This window comes from Aotus nancymaae, unplaced genomic scaffold, assembly GCF_030222135.1.
Source record: "Aotus nancymaae isolate 86718 unplaced genomic scaffold, 86718_ANA_hifiasm-v0.15.2.pri h1tg000003l, whole genome shotgun sequence".
In the NCBI taxonomy this organism is placed as follows: Eukaryota; Metazoa; Chordata; class Mammalia; order Primates; family Aotidae; genus Aotus; species Aotus nancymaae.
In genome coordinates this window covers 52704434-52721584 of record NW_026988414.1, presented here as the reverse complement: position 1 = coordinate 52721584, position 17151 = coordinate 52704434, and the positions used below count along the sequence as shown (strand labels likewise).

The 17151-nt window shown below is 39.6% G+C and overlaps 2 protein-coding genes and 1 pseudogene across 3 annotated transcripts in view; 2 read left to right on the top strand and 1 right to left on the bottom strand.

The window, feature by feature from the left end:
• The window catches only part of HAUS6 (HAUS augmin like complex subunit 6), a 54315-nt gene that overhangs the window by 18854 nt on the left and 18310 nt on the right, over positions 1-17151 (bottom strand). For both annotated transcript variants that reach the window (XM_021675322.2, XM_021675323.2), the window contains exons 6-11: positions 14895-14960; positions 13903-13951; positions 11925-12095; positions 8916-9109; positions 6405-6531; positions 4858-4960 (exon numbers count right to left, since the gene is read on the bottom strand). In XM_021675322.2, coding sequence (XP_021530997.2) covers positions 4858-4960; positions 6405-6531; positions 8916-9109; positions 11925-12095; positions 13903-13951; positions 14895-14960 — 710 coding nt within the window. The remainder of the gene's footprint in view (positions 1-4857; positions 4961-6404; positions 6532-8915; positions 9110-11924; positions 12096-13902; positions 13952-14894; positions 14961-17151) is intronic.
• LOC135277371 (U6 spliceosomal RNA) lies at positions 2184-2284 on the top strand (annotated as a pseudogene).
• Positions 14108-14593, top strand: LOC105715570 (large ribosomal subunit protein eL21). The gene has a single exon (XM_012449986.2). The coding sequence runs from the start codon at positions 14111-14113 to the stop codon at positions 14591-14593; it is 483 nt and encodes a 160-aa protein (XP_012305409.1). The 5' UTR covers positions 14108-14110.

The window sequence follows — 17151 nt, the reverse complement described above, 5'->3', positions numbered from 1 at the left end:
TTGGAAGCCTGAAGTAGGGGGAGCGTTTGAATCCAGGAGGCAGAGTTTGCAGTTAGCGGAGACTGTGCTCTTGCACTCCAGCCTGGGCAACAACAGCAAAACTCCCTCTCAAAAAAAAAAAAAAAAATTATGAATGGGCCGGGCGCAGTGGTTTATGCCTGTAATCCCAGCACTTTGGAAGGCCAAGGCGGGCAGATCACCTGAGGTCAACAGTTCAAGACCAGCGTGGTCAATGTGGTGAAGCCCCGTCTCTATTAAAAATACAAAAATTTGCAGGGTGTGGTGGCGCATGCCTGGAATCCCAGCTACACAGTAAGCTCAGGCAGAATTGCTTGAACCGGGGAGGCAAAGGTTGTAGTGAGCTGAGATCACACTATTACACTCCAGCGTGGGTAATAGACACTCTGTCTCCAAAAAAAAAAAACAACTAACTAACTACAAATGAATGACAATTAGACCAACAGCAAATAGCCTCAGAAACAACAAAAAACAATGAGATCATATCATCGAAGTCCAAAAGAGAAATAAGTGTCAACCTAGAATTCTATATCCAACCAAACTGTCATTCAAAAATGAGTGAAAATTGGGAGCCACGGTGGCTCGGGCCAGTTGTCCTGGCGCTTGAGGCAAGGCTATGCGTTCAAGGCCAATCTGGGCAATATGAGAACCTCTCAATCGTTTAAAAAAAAAAAAAAAAGAGTGAAAATGAAGACATTTTCACAGAAAGACTGAGAATTTTACTATTCAGAGTCCAAGAATTAAATATATGCTTTGAGATACACTTCTCAAAAGGAGAAAAACAAAAGAACAGACCAAAAAAGTCATTAATCATGTTGGTCAATTTAAACAAAGTAAACAGTAAGAACAATTTCTATCAATGTCATTCAAAAAAAGGAGAGGCATTATTCTAGAATAAAAGTTACTAAGAGAATAAAACAATCACATGTAATAAACTAACCTTCCTTGGATCCTGGTTTGAAAAATACAAACATTAACAAGGGACCTTTTGGAATATTGTAAGAAAAATTTCATTTATAAATTTTAAAAAAGAGAAAGAAAAATGTTATGTATAGTTTATAAGCCTGTATGTATACAATAAAATTATTTTATAAACATAATCAGAACAAAGATTAGATTCAGAATAGTGAAATCGGTAAGGAAGTTGAAGAAAGGTGGATATCCAAGGATTAACTACATATGTACATTTTTTAAAAATCTAAAGTGAAGATTGCAAAACTTTGCCAAAAAGTGGTGTTTAATAAACAAGTATGTATATTATTCTCTATACTTTTCAATATGCTAAAATATAATTTTTAAAAACATTTTTAATCTTTTCTTTTTTTTTTGAGATGGAGTTTTGCTTTTGTTGCCCAGGCTGGAGTGCAGTGGCACAATCTTGGCTCACTACAACCTCCGCCTCCCAGGTTCAAGCGATTCTCCTGCCTCAGCCTGCCAAGTAGCTGGGATTACAGGCATGCACCACCATGCCTGGCTAATTTTGTATTTTTAGTAGAGACAGGGTTTCGCCATGTTGGACAGGCTGGTTTCGAACTCCTGACCTCAAGTGATCCGCCTGCCTCGGCCTCCCAAAGTGCTGGGATTAAAGGCATGAGCCACGGTGCCCAGCCTTAAAAACATTTTTAAAGTAAATTACGATGTAGTATGTAAGGTACAGGAAGGCGGAAAAGGTTGTTTTACCACAAAAAATATAAAATAATGTTTAAGTACCCCAGCTCAGATCAAGGTTCTATACTAGGAAAGAAAAAAGGACTCCCAAGAGTATAACTTCTAACTGGACTTCCTAAACAGACACATTTTCCCTCAGTATAAAAGTAAGTAGAGAAACCTCCAAATGGACATGAGAATTTCATGGATTCAAAGTGGTAAACTAAGCCGGGCAAGAGCACAAAAGCCCTTTCCCGGCTGAAACAAAAACATAAAAAACATAATGCCAAGAGCTCTGTTGACTAGTGGATCTGAAAAAACAGAGAGAGAGAGAGAAATAATAATTCAAAAATAAAATCAAAAAAAGATAAAAACAAAACGAAGACCTATCAGAAGAATTCTATCATAATTAAGGACTGTCCAAAGCTACCATGGAACCAGAATGCTCTATCTGAAGCTCTTCATTTACCAAACCATGCAGTCTTTTATTTATTTATTTTTAAAACAGAGTCTCTTGTGCTCACTTCAGCTGTACATATACTAAAATTGGAACAATACAGAGAAGATTAACATGGCCCCTGAGCATGGATAACACTAATTTTTAATTTAAAAAATTTTTTTAAGTTAAAATTTAAGAAAAAGAGAGAGAGATAGGGTCTCACTTTTGCCCAGCCAGGAGCGTTGTGCAGTGGAGCAGTCATAGCTCCCTGCAGCCTTGAACTTCTGGGCTCAAATGATCCTCCCACCTTAGCCTCCTGAAAAGCTAGGACTAGAGGCACACACCACCATGCCTCGCTAATTTTTTATTTTTTGTAGAAAGTAGGTCTCACTATGCTGTCCAGGCCGGTCTCGAACTCCTGGGCTTAAGCAATCTTCCAGCCTCATTTTCCCAAAGTGCTGGAATTATAGGTATAAGTCACTATGCCCAGCCCCACGCAGACTTTTTTCTATGTTGTCTCTTCTGGTTGTACCTAAACTGAGCCTTGCTCTCTGGTCTACATTCTTTTCCAACCAGTGTACTCCCCAAATATACCTGACTCTCAAACCAATTACCTATCCCAGTGATTAAGTCCTGTGCTAACTGCTGTCATGACCTTTCACCTGACTGAACTACAGCCTACAACTATTACCTCCTCCAATTTAGCTATATAATTTGTTTTTCATTCATTCATTCCTTCAATTATCTATCCTCTATTTACTGAACCTAATCAATGTCTTGTACACAAGTACTATGCAACTGAGCAAAATGAATATTAAATATTGTGGAAATTATTTTAGGTGTGATACTAGTATGGTAGTTATTTAGGAAAATGTACTTATTTTATGAAAATGTATACTGAAACACTTTGAGTGAAGTGTCACAGGATCTAGAACTTACTTGGTTTAGCATATACATACATACAAACACACATAAAGCAAATATGGTCAATGTTAATTGTTGAAATGGGGGTAGATATTCGGGTTAATTATTGTACTATTCTTTCATGTTAAAAAAATTGTGAGCTTCTACAAAAAAACCTGTACAGATATTTATAGCAGCATTACTCATAACAGCCAAGAGGTGAAAGCAACCCAAATGTTCATCAACAGATGAACAGATAAACGAAATGTGGTAGAGGCATACAATGGCATGTATTCATAAAAAGAAATGCAATACTGACTGATGTGTGCTACAACTTAGATGAACTTTGAAAACATTATGCTAAGTGAAAGAAGCCAGTCACAAAGTCTATCTGTTATATGATTCCATCCATATGAAAATCCAGACAGGGAACTCTAGAGACAGAAAATATCTTCATAATTGCTTTGAACTGGAGAAGCGAAGAGGGATTTAGGGGTGGTAACTAAAGGGTAAGAGCTTTCTTTTTGAGGTGAAGAAAATGTTTACAATTGTGATGATGGTTGCACATTATTTGTGAATTTAGAAAAAACCAAGAAAATTGTACATTTTCAATAGGTGAATTATATGTGAATTATATGTGAACAAATATGATTTTTAAAAATTGAAGGATGATACATGCTACAAGATGTATAAAACTTGAAAATACTGTACATGTGGCACCTCATGCCTGTAATTCCAGCACTTTGGAAGGCCAAGAAAGGAAGACTGCTTGAAATCAGTTTGAGAAAACATTGCGCAAAATTAAAAACAGTGTTTAAGTGAAAGAAGCCAGAAACAAAAGCCCTCTATTGTATGACTTCATTTATATGAAATATGCAGAACAGGCAAATCCAGAGATAAGTATTTTACTCAGCCAGGCACGGTGGCTCACACCTGTAATCCCAGCATTTTGGGAGGCCAAGGCAGTCAGATCATTTGAGGTCAGGAACTCAAGACCAGCCTGGCCAACATGGTGAAACCCTGTCTCTACTAAAAATACAAAAAAAATTAACCTGGTATAGTGGCATATGCCTGTAATCCCAGCTACTCAGGAGGCTGAGGCAAGAGAATTGCTTGAACCCAAGGCAGAGATTGCAGTAAGCCGAGATTGTGCCACTGTTCTCCAGCCTGGGCAACACAGCAAGACTCCCATCTCAAAAAAGAAAAAAAAACAAGTACATTACTGGCTGCCAGGGACTACAGAGAAAATGAAACTGACTCTTTAATGGGTTAGGGGGTTTTTTTGAGATGATGAAAATAATCTGGGGGCTGGGCTCAGTGGCTCATGCCTGTAATCCCAGCACTGGGAGGCTGAGACAGGTCAATCATTTGAGCGCAGGAGTTCAAGATCAGCCTGGGCAACATGGCAAAATCCCATCTCTACAAAAAAAAAAAAAAAAAAAAAAACACACACACAAAAATTAGCTGGGTGTGGTGGCGCACACCTACACTCCCAGCTACATGAGAGGCTGAGTGGGGAGGATCACCTAAACCTGGGGTGGTCAAGGCTACAGTGAGCTGTGATTGCGCCACTGTACTCCAGCTTAGGCAAAAGAGTGAGACCCTGTCTCAAAAAAAAAAAAGAAAGAAAAAGTTCTGGAACCAGATAGTGATAATGACTGCACAACACTGTAAATATACTAAATGCCACTGAGTTATATACTTTGCAATAATTGAAATAGTCAATTTTATGTTACATGCATTTCACCACAATAAAAAAATGGAGAAAAAAAGACAAAGACTATAATATTATCATAACGGAAAAGAACGACAAGAAGGAGGTTTAAAAGAGAAAAAGATAAATAACCAACCTGGAAGTGAAGCAGGATACTGACAAAGAATACTCTTTGCATACACTTCTTCTGAGGCAGGATCAAATGAAAGGGGAGACATTGGTGGTAAAAGATCTACAGACTTAAAACAGAAATTCACAATTCTGAAGTAAACATATTTGCTAACTACAATAACAATGCTGAGTTAATCTATAAATAGATCATTCTCTCCCTAAGACAGACAGAATTACCAAGCATATGTCAGATAACATTATTTATCTATCTATCTATCTATCTATCTATCTATCTATCTATCTATCTATCTATCTTAGAGACAGGTTCTTACTCCCTCATCCAGGCTAGAGTGCAGTGGCATTATCATAGCTCACTGCAGCCTCAATCTCCTGAGCTTAAGCAATCCTCCCACCTCAGCCTCTTGAGTAGTTAGGCCTACAGGGACACACCATAACACCCAGTTTTGGGGGGTTTTTTTTGGTAGAGTTGGGGTCTCACTATGTTGTCCAGGCTGGTCTCCAATTCCTGGCCTCAAATGATCCTCCTGCCTCAGCTTCCCAAAACAGAGATTACATGTGTGAGCCACCACACCCAGCCCTGTAAAGTATTTTTAAAGCAGAGTATTAGGAGTAAGGGAGATTACTTAGTCCCTGAACTTCTCAAATGTGATAGTACCTCACATCAAGAGGAGTCCTGTTTTCTGACTGGGCATAACAACTCACGCCTGTAATCCCAGCACTTTGGGAGGCAGATGTGGGTGGATTACCTGAAGTCAAGCATTCAAGATCAGCCTGGTCAACATGGTGAAACCCCATCTCTACCAAAAATACAAAATTAGCCAGGCATGGTAGCACATGCCTGTAATCCCATCTACCCAGGAGGCTGAGGCAAAAGAACTGCTTGAACCTGGGCAGCTGCAGTGAACTGAGATCACACCATTGCACTCTAGCCTGAGCAACAAGAGTGAAACTCTGTCTCAAAAAAAAAAAAAAAGAAAGAAAAATTAAAGAATACATGTGAACTTTAGACTCAAATGCAAAGATGACATACATACAACATTTCTAGGTCATTTGTAACACAATAAAATCACAAATTACCATATATCAAACTATTCTCCAAAAGACAAACTGGCTGAGTGCAGTGGCTCATGCCTGTAATCCCACCACGTTGGGGAGGCCGAGGCAGGAAGATCACTTGAGCCCAGGAGTTTAAGACCAACCTTGGCAATACAGGGAGACCTTGTCTATAAAATTAAAGAAAAAATTAGCCAGGCTTGGTGGTGCACACCTATAGTCCCAGCTACTCGAAAGGTTGAGGTAGGAGGATTGCTTGAGCCCAGAAGTTCAAGGTTACAAGTTATAATCATGCCACTATACTCCAGCCAGCTATGATCATGCCACTATACGCCAGCCAGCTATGATCATGCCACTGTACTCCAGCCAACTATGATAGTGCCACTCTATTCCAGCCAGCTATAATCGTGCCACTCTACTCCAGCCTGGGCAACAGAGCAAGACAGTGTCAAAAAAAGAAAGGTGGGCGGGGGGCAGGGGCAAGTCAATATTACTTACTGGAGTCCAACTTTTAATTAGACTGAAAGGAGACAAACCAAGAAATTCTTTCCACTTTTTATGCCATTCTCCCTGCTTTTCAACAACAGAATGTCTTATAGTTGTAAGATCATCTTTTATTCTACACCTATAATAGAAAAAAAAAAACTTTATTCAAAATATGAAGATACAAAAAAAGCATTGAGTAAAATTTAAGAAAATAACAATAGCTGTAGAGAAGTGAAAGGAAAGAACTGCAAGTTCAATCAATATACCACATAAAAATTAAATAAACTCTCACAGATGAACACTAAAATACCTTTCTCTCATTTTTTGTTTTTTGAGACAAAGTCTCACCCTGTCACCCAAGCTGGATTGCAATGGTGTGATCTTGGCTCACAGCAAGCTCCGCCTCCCAAGTTCAAGCGATTCTCCTGCCTCAGCCTCCAGAGTAGCTGGGATTATAGGTATGTGCCGCCACCACACCTGGATAATATTTTGTATCTTTAGTAGAAATAGGGTTTCATCATGTTGGCCAGGCTGGACTTGAACTCCTGACCTCGAGATCCACCTGCCTTGACCTCCCAAAATGCTAGGATTACAGGGGTGAGCCACAGCATGCAGCCACTTTCTCTTTTTAAGACCAGAAAGCAGGCCAGAAGCAGTGTCTCACACCTGTAATCCCAGTACTTTGGGAGGCCAAGGTGGGCAGATCACCTGAAGTTAGGAGTTCAAGATCAGCCTGGCCAACCTAGTGAAATCTCGTCTCTACTAAAAATATAAGAATTAGCTAGGCTTGGTGGTGGGTGCCTGTAATTCCAGCTACTCAGAAGGCTGAGGCAGGAAAGAATCACTTGAACCCAGGAGGTAGAGGTTGCAGTGAGCCGAGATTGCACCATTGCACTCCATACACTCCAGCCTGGGAAACAAGAGTAAAACTCCACCTCAAAAAAAGTAAAATATAGGCCAGGCACAGTGGCTCATGCCTGTAATCCAGCACTTTGGGAAGTGGGCAGATCACAAGGTCAGGAGTTCAATATGGTGGCCAATATGGTGAAACCACATCTCTACTAAAAATACAAAAACAATTAGCCAGGTGTGCTGCCATGTGCCTGTAGTCCCAGCTATTTGGAAGGCTGAGGCAGGAGAATCACTTGAATCCGGAAGGCAGAGGTTGCAGTGAGCCGAGATCGTGCCGATGCACTCCAGCCTGGGTGACAGAACGAGACTTAGTCTCAAAAAAAATAAAACAATAAAATCAAAAATTAATATTAAAATTAAAAAAAAATTTTTTAAAGACAGGGTGCAGTGGCTCATGCCTATAATCCCAGCACTTTGGGAGGCCGAGGTGGGTGAATCACGAGGTCAAGAGTTCAAGACCAGCCTGGCCAAGATGGTGAAACCCTGTCTCTACAAAAAAAAAAAAAAAAAAGTTAAAAAACACAAAAACCAGAAATATATTACTCCATTTATTAATTTATTTATTCATTTATTTTTGAGACAGAGTCTCACTCTGTCACTCACCCAGGCTAGCATGCAGTGGCGTGATCTCGGCTCACTGCAACCTTCGCTTCCTGGGTTCAAGCAATTCTCCTGCCTCAGCCTCCTGAGTAGCTGGGATTACAGGTGCCCACCACCATGCCTTGCTAATTTTTGTATTTTTAGTAGAGACGAGGTTTCACCATATTGGCCAGACTGCTCTTGATCTCTCAACATGAGGTGATCACCGGCCTTGGCCTCCCAAAGTGCCGGAATTAGAGGTGTGAGCCACCACACCCGGCCACTCCATTATTTTTAAAATAGAATTTTTTCCTAGCTCTAAACTTGAGTAGGGTAGTAGTACTTTCACTCCCACTCTTTGTCACTCCCACTCTCTATCTATTCATACAAGCAGCCCCCATTTTCTATTCTTTCTGCTCAATTAAAAAACTTTTCAGCCAGGCAGGTAGCTCACGCCTGTAATCCCAGCACTTTAGGAGGCCGAGGTGGGTGGATCATGAGGTCAAGAGTTCAAGACCAGCCTGGCCAACATGGTGAAACCCTGTCTCTACTGCAAATACAAAAATTAGCTGGGCATGGTGACACATGCCTGTAATCCAAGCTACTCAGGAGGTTGAGGCAGGAAAACTGCTTGAACCGGGATCCAGGAGGCGGAGGTTGCAGTGAGCCAGGATTGTGCCACTGCACTCCAGCCTGGGTAACAAGAGCAAAACTCCGTCTCAAAAAAAAAAAAAAAAAAAACTTTTCTGAAGCCTCATTTAATGATTAGACCCAACAAAAGGAAACTACAGAAAAGCTAAAATTATTTCATAAAAAATTATCATTCAGAGCAAATCATTTATTCCATTAATTTTCCTTTTCCTTTCTGCTTCATGTGTATCTCCAAGAGTTGATTATATAAGGTTTTTGAGTACTAGTAGAATTCTCATGCTTATATGCCAAACCTGAAGAGCTACTAAAGTTATACAAGATCTTTGCTGAGAAAACCACCCTACTCCTCCCACAGTAAAATAACAGATCTTTCTAGTGTACCTCATATGCTTCAGATCTGATAATCTTTCCTTCTGAAATTTGGTCTCTTTTTCAAGGTAGTGAAGGTCTACTGTCAATCCTGCTTGGTCAGACTGACAACTTTCGTATTTCATTACTTTCAAGACTTCATTCAATAACTGAATAACTGTTAAGAGGTTTAATTTTCCAGCCTCATAAACATTTCCTATGTGCAACTAAAAAATCAGGAGGAGAAAAAAGTAGTGAACTATAAGTTGCTACAATAATGAACTATTACATAAATATATTTAGGTTTTTTACAATTAAAGTTTACTTAAAAAAGAGAAAAAAAAAATCAAATACCCCAAACATAAAATGACTTAAATAATTTTGGTCCAATGAAAACTACTGTGAAAGAACTAACAGGGCTTGCTACATTTTTATATTATGCAAAAGGTTGAAAACTGTAATAAAAGAAATGTTGGCCGGGCACAGTGGTTCACACCTACTGCACTTTTGGAGGCCAAGGAGGGTGGATCACCTGAGGTCAGGAGTTCGAGACCAGCCTGGTCAACATGGTGAAACTTGATCTCTACTAAAAATACAAAAATTAACCGGGCATGGTGGCCAGTGCCTGTAATCCCAGCTACTCGGGAGGCTGAGACAGAAGAATTGCTTGAACCTTGGAGGTGGAGGCTGCAGTGAGCTGAGATGGCACCATTGCACTCCAGCCTGGGCAACAAAGAGCGAAACTCCATCTCAAAAAAAAAAAAAAAAAAAACACAGAAAAGAAAGAAATGTTAATAGATGGAAAGAAAAATAAAGATTGAGCAGAAAGGACAGGTTTGGTGAAAAGATCATAAATTCCTATTTTAACAGAAGTTACAACTCAACGACCCCTAAAAGCTGTGTCTGGGGCCGGGCGCGGTGGCTCAAGCCTGTAATCCCAGCACTTTTGGAGGCCGAGGCGGGTGGATCACGAGGTCAAGAGATCGAGACCATCCTGGTCAACATGGTGAAACCCCTTCTCTACTATAAATACAAAAAATCAGCTGGGCATGGTGGCACGTGCCTGTAATCCCAGCTACTCAGGAGGCTGAGGCAGGAGAATTGCCTGAACCCAGGAGGCAGAGGTGGCGGTGAGCCGAGATCACGCCATTGCACTCCAGCCTGGGTAACAAGAGCGAAACTCCGTCTCAAAAAAAAAAAAAAAAAAAAAAAAAAGCTGTGTCTGTACTTAAACGTGTTTCTTTGGCTTGCACAGTTCTGTATTTTAAAATTATTTAAATTAGTTGCCAATTTTTTCTTTTTGGGACAGAGTCCCATTCTGTCACTCAGGCTGGGTACAGTGGCTCGATCTTGGCTCACTGCAACCTCCCAATTCCAGCATTCAAGTGATCCTCCCACCTCAGCCTCCCAAGTAGCTGGGACTATAGACATACACCACCATGTCTGGCTAATTTTTGTATTTTAGTAGAGATGGGGTTTCACACATTGGCCAAGCTGGTCTCAAACTCCAGACCTCAAGTGATCTGACCACCTCAGCCTCCCTAAAGTATTGGGATTACAGGCAATGAGCCACCATGCCCAGGTAATTTCCAATATTTTTTAAATCATAGATTTCACACAAAAATTATGGGCCAGGCGCAGTGGTTCACGTAATCCCAGCACTTTGGGAGGCTGAGGCGGGAGGATCATTTGAGGTCAGGAGTTCGAAACCAACCTGGCCAACATGGTGAAACCCTGTCTCTACTAAAAATACAAAAATGAGCCAGGCATGGCACTGCATGCCTATAATCCCTACTTGGGAGGCTGAGGCAGGAGAATCACTTGAACCTGGGAGGTGGAGATTTCGGTGAGCTGAGATCTCACACTGCACTCCAGCCTGGGCGACAGAGCAAGACTCTGTCACAAAAACAAAATTATGGTAATAATTTTCTTTTTATTTTTTACTGTCCATCTTAGGAAACCACCGTGTTAGGTAGTAATTCTCTCTGAAGACCTCATCACTTCCTACTTTCCCTCTACTGTAACATATAATTACTATTACTCTTCAGAGAGTCACAACAATATTTTATCTTTGCATCTCCCCAGCATATAGTAGAAGCTTGATGAACTGTGTTTTCTAAGAAAACAAAAAGGTAAGATATCCAGATAATGTTCCATAAGCAAGTGGAAATAATTGGATAGAGTTTGGGTTGATGAGGAGAGACTGTTGAAGTCACGAAATTGGTAAGAAAAATCAAATAAATTTATAATGAGGGAAAGACTAAGAGGGCATTAAAAGAACCATGGAGAGCATTATTTAAAAGTTATATAGAAAAAAAGAAACCAAGCCGGGCGCAGTGATTCACACCTGTAATCCCAGCACTTTGGGAGGCCGAGGCGGGTAGATCACTTGAGGTCAGGAGTTCGAGACCTGCCTGGCTAACACAGTGAAATCCCGTCTCTACTTAAAATACAAAAATTAGCCAGGCATGGTGGCATACACTTGTAATCCCAGCTACTTGGAAGGCTTAGGCAGGAGAATTACTTGAACCAAGAAGGGAGAGGTTACAGTGAGCCAAGATCATGCCACTGTACTCCAGCCTGGGCAACAGAGTGACTCTGTCTCAAAAAAAAAAAAAGAAAAGAAAAAGAAAAAAGAAACTAGAGTAAAAAACAGCAGCAGTCTGAAAGACTACAGAAAAGCAGAGACACTGAGGTCACAAAGCTAAATGAAAAAGACTTTAGAAGCAACACTTAACAGCATCAAGATAAAACAGAAGCCAGGGGATGGAAACTTTTTAAAAGGCCATTTGGCAATTATCATCTTCCTACTAGGAAACTTCATAGTCTCTACACTGTACGATGCAGTGCTGTACAGGTATGGGGCAATTAATAAAAGTCAATACATATAAATATACACACCTTTAACAATATCTCTCTTTATGAAAGTTTTACTAAATATGCTTACAGAAATAAATTCTGAAAGCAGAAGGACATTGCAAGAAAATATATAATAACAGGGCAGGAGTTTTCTCAAAAGCTTCCTTACTATCAAATGCTTACCTGAAACATTTGTTTCTCAATTTTGTCAAGTAAGAGCCTTGGAATATCAATAGCAACATTAGTTCCATCTAAAGCATATTGGTTAACAAGACTAAGTACCAAACTAACAATTTCTCTGTCTTTTTCCAAAAACATGAGTGTTTCATTCACTGAAGACCACAAAGATCGAACCTTTGAAAACAGAAATAAAATATTAAAGTCCACACATAATCTATACATATATTTTAAAACTGTAAATATATGTTCACTCTTAGTAACAAATTTCCTAGAATGATTTCTAGTAAAAAAATTAAATAATTATATTTTAATAGTTTTTAAAAACTGATATGACTTCCAAAGAGACTTTTTACAAAATGTATCAGGAGAATCGAGCTCACTATAATTTTCAAACAAATCTAAGAATTTTTTTTTTTTTTTTTAAGAGATGGGGTGTTGCTATGTTGTCCATGCCGGCATCAAACTCCTAGGCTCAAGCAACCTTCCCACATCAGCCTCCCAAGTAGCTGGGACTATAGGCACGCACCACTGCACCCAGCTCCAAATCTAAGAAACTTTATACCACCAAAAGACAATTCACATCTCTTGTTGCCCAGACTGGAGTGCGATGGTGTGATCTCAGCTCACCACAACCTCCGCCTCCCAGGTTCAAGCGATTCTCCAGCCTCAGCCTCCCAAGTAGCTGGGATTACAGGCATGCGCCACCACACGAAGCTGATTTTGTATTTTTAGTAGAGACGGGGTTTCTCCTGTTGGTCAGGCTGGTCTTAAACTCCCCACCACAGGTGATCCGCCTGCCTCGGCCTCCCAAAGTGCTGGGATTACAGGCATGAGCCACCACACCCAGCCACAATTAGCAGTTTCTATATGTGACATGTAATCAATCTAATGACAATCATTCAGGGAGAAATAATTTTTTAAATTTTTCAAGAGAAAAAAACTACTACATCTCAATTTTAAGTAACTCAGTTTGAGGAAAGTTAAAGTGTGAAAAATTACACCTCATTAAAAGCAAAAAATCTTAGGCATACACTAACCTATATTCATTAAAATTTATGTACAAGAACATTTAGGCAGGCACAGAGGCGCATACCTACAATCCCAGCTACTCAAAAGACTGAGGCAGGAGGATCCCTTAAGCCCAGGATCCTTGCAAAAAAAAAAAAAAAAAATATATATATATATATATATATATATATGTTCATAGAATGTCTATTTGTAATAATCAAAAAGTAGAAACAACCCAAAGGTCCATCTAGAATAAAAAGGGCACACTGGTGCTATATTCATAAAATAGAACACTACACAGCAATGAGAATAAACACTACAATTACAAACAACAGCATGGGTAAATATCATAAACAATGTTGAGTCAAAGTCAGACACAAAAGAATATATTCTATATAGTCCCATTTATATAAAGTTCAAAAACAGGCAAAACTAATCTTTAGTGTAACAGGTGGACAGTGTTTCCCCATGGGAGGAAACAGTTCAAGGATTCTAGGGTGCTGGTAACATTCTATTCCTTAAACAACATTGGTTGCATGAGCATGTTCTCTTTGTAAAAATTTGTCAAGCTATACACTTATGATTTACACATTTTTTGTATATATGTTATGCTTTAATCAAATTTACAAAAGAGGGAGGGAGGTGGGGAAATATGATAATAATACACATGTTCTTCCTGCATGATACAAATACAATATTAAATATCTCTAATTAGTTTACTTTTTTTCTTTTCCATTTTTTTTTGAAACAGGGTCTCGCTCTGTCACCCCGGCTGGAGTGCAGTGACACAATGTCAGCTCACTGCAACCTCTGCCTCCCAAGTTCAAGTGACTCTCATGCCTCAGCCCCCCAAGTAGCTGGGACTACAGGCAAGCGCCGCCAGACCTGGCTATAAGAGTCCGACAGATTCAGCAAACACTGCATATCACAGAATTTTAAAAGATTAAATGTCTCCTTTCAAAAGTTGTCTCACCTTTTGAATTTTTTCTTCTATATTACTTTGGTCATCATAGGGTTCCATTCTAATAAAAATTAAATAATTAGTCATATGAAAAAAATCACATGGTAATTTAATATCCAAAGAGCTAATTAGTCTGCAACCCACCCACCAACAACTACTCCAACAAAAAATAAAATTTAGCCTTTCGGCTGGAACTGCCATCTTCCAGTAATTCGCCAAAATGACGAACACAAAGGGAAAGAGGAGAGGTACTCGATACATGTTCTCTAGGCCTTTTAGAAAACATGGAGTTGTTCCTTTGGCCACGTATATGCGAATCTATAAGAAAGGTGATATTGTAGACATCAAGGGAATGGGTACTGTTCAAAAAGGAATGCCCCACAAATGTTATTGTGGCAAAACTGGAAGAGTCTACAATGTTACCCAGCATGCTATTGGCATTGTTGTAAACAAACAAGTTAAGGGCAAGATTCTTGCCAAGAGAATTAATGTGCGTATTGAGCACATCAAGCACTCTAAGAGCCGAGACAGCTTCCTAAAACGTGTGAAGGAAAACGATCAGAAAAAGAAAGAAGCCAAAGAGAAAGGTACCTGGGTCCAACTGAAGGGCCAGCCTGCTCCACCCAGAGAAGCCCACTTTGTGAGAACCAATGGGAAGGAGCCTGAGCTGCTGGAACCTATTCCCTATGAATTCATGGCATAATAGGTGTTAAAAAAAAAAAAAAAAAAAAAGACCTCTGGACTGTAAAAAATAATAATAATAAATAAATAAAATAAAAATAAAAATAAAACAAAAATAAAATAAAATAAAATAAAATTTAATCTGAAACCAATAATAATTTCTTAGAAGAACTAGACTAGAAGTCATAACTATGTTCTATCCTATCATCATCTGACTATTGATATATCATTTTAATTAATGTTTGTGGGACTGTTTCCTCACCTGTAAAATGCAAGAGCTAAGTTAGTATCTAAGGCAACTTCTAGCTCTAAAAGTCACTTACTTCTTTATTTGGTTTTCCAGTCCTACACATTCAGATCTCAAGTTTCGTACATGCTTAACTGATAATCTGCAAGAAAACACACAAAATGACAACTATAATATCACTACAATTAATTAGTATAGCCCACTTCTCCATTTTCCCTATGCTTATCTTTGCTCAAGGCCTCTGGGTACAGCCACCAGTAAGCTAAAGGACTCTAGACTTTAACTATCATACAAGTGATCCAACATACAGGCTCCTACTGAGATGCACCTAGGACTCATAGGTTAGTGTATCTTCTCTAATTAGAATGATGGGGGTTAGTAAGAAAGACTCTGCTCTTATCCTCATCTCACATACCCAAGGGATAAATTTAAATATTATCTAATACAGTCAGACAACATTTCAGTTAATTTCAAAGGATTCTATAGCTTTAGTAATAGACAACAAAGCATTCTACAAAGTTACCCTAACCCTGTATTTTGGGAGGCTGGGGCAGGAAAATTGCTACAGGCCAGGAGTTTGAGACCAGCCTGGCAACAAAGCAAGACCTTGTCTCTACAAAAAAAATTTAAAAACTAGCTGGGTGTGGTAGCACAGGCCTGTACTCCCAGCCACTCAAAAGCTAAGGTGAGAAGACCAATTGAGCCCAGGAGATCAAGGCTGCAGTAAGCCATGATCGTGCCACTGCACTCTAGTCTAGCTAAGCAACAGAGCAAGATCCTGTCTCTAAAAAATATTTTTAAATAAAAAAAAATTATATACAACTTATACTTTGAGAGCAACAGCCTTGTCAGTCTTGTTTAATTCTGTAATACCAATATATAAACAATATACTTAGAAGAAACTCCAAGAAAAAAAGATATGCTAAATAGATGAACCTAAATGTAAAATAGATTAAGTGGTTAAAAAAAATTATGGACTACCTACCTGAAAGAATATCTACTTAATGAAATATCCACTGATCAGACTAATAGACATTAAAAGTAATACACTGGCCAGGCTCATGCCCATAATCCCAGCAATATGGGAGGCCGACGCAAGCGGATCACCTGAGGTCAGGAGTTTGAGACCAGCCTGGCCAACAGGGCAAAATCCCTTCTCTACTAAAAATACAAAAATTAGCTAGGCAAGGTGACAGGTGCCTGTAATCCCAGCTACTCAGGAGGCTGAGGCAGGAAAATCACTTGAACCCAGGAAGTCGAGGTTGCAGTGAGCCGAGATCACGCCACTGCACTCCAACCTGGGCAACAGAATGAGACTCTGTGTCAAAAAAAAAAAAAAAAAGTAATACACTATGGCAATATGGAAAAATTTACAAAATAAAGTATCAAGACAAAAAGGATACAAAATAAAATAAACACTACAATTACAACTTTAAAATATATTTCCCTATTTTGCAAAGCACATATGAAAAATTAACTTTTTAAACTAAAGTGGGCGGGCACAAATGGCTCATGCCTGTAATCCCAGCACTTTGGGAAGCCAAGGCAGGTGGATCGCTTGAGGTCAGGAGTTCGAGACCAGCATGGCCAACATGGCAAAATCCTACTGCTACTATAAATAGAAAAAAAAATAGCCAGGCATGGTAGCAGGTGCGTGTAAACCCAGCTACTCGGGAGGCTGAGGCAGGAGAATCCTTTGAACCCAGAACGTGGAGGTTGCAGTGAGCCAAGATCGTACCACTGCACTCAAGCCTGAGCAACAGAGCGAGACTCCATCTCAAAACAAATAAATAAACCAAAGTGATCTTTGCCTTTTCTCTAAACTTATATTTATAGTATGCCTGAAGTTTTAAAATATTTTATGCCGAAGTTATCTGACTATGTCCAGGCACAGTGGCCCATGCCTGTGATCCCAGCACTTTGGGAAGCTGAGACAGGTAGACTGCTTGAGCTCAGAAGTTTGAGATTAGCTTGGACAACATGGTGAAACCTTATTTCTACTAAAAATACAAAATTAGCTGGGTATGGTGGCCTGCACCTGTAATCTCAGCTACTCTGGAGGCTGAGGTGGGAGGATGACTTAAGCCTAGGAAGCAGAGGTGGCGGTGAGCCGACATCACACCACTGCATTCCAGCCTGAGAGCCTGGGTGACAGAGCCAGACCCCATGTCAGATAGAAAAAAAAAAAAAAAGACAGAAAAACAAATAAGCTCACTCATTAAAAAAAAAAAAAGAGAGACAATGCACCATGGCTCATGCCTGTAATATCCCAGCACTTTGGGAGGCCAAGATGGGTGGATCACCTGAGGTCAGGAGTTCGAGACCAGCCTGAC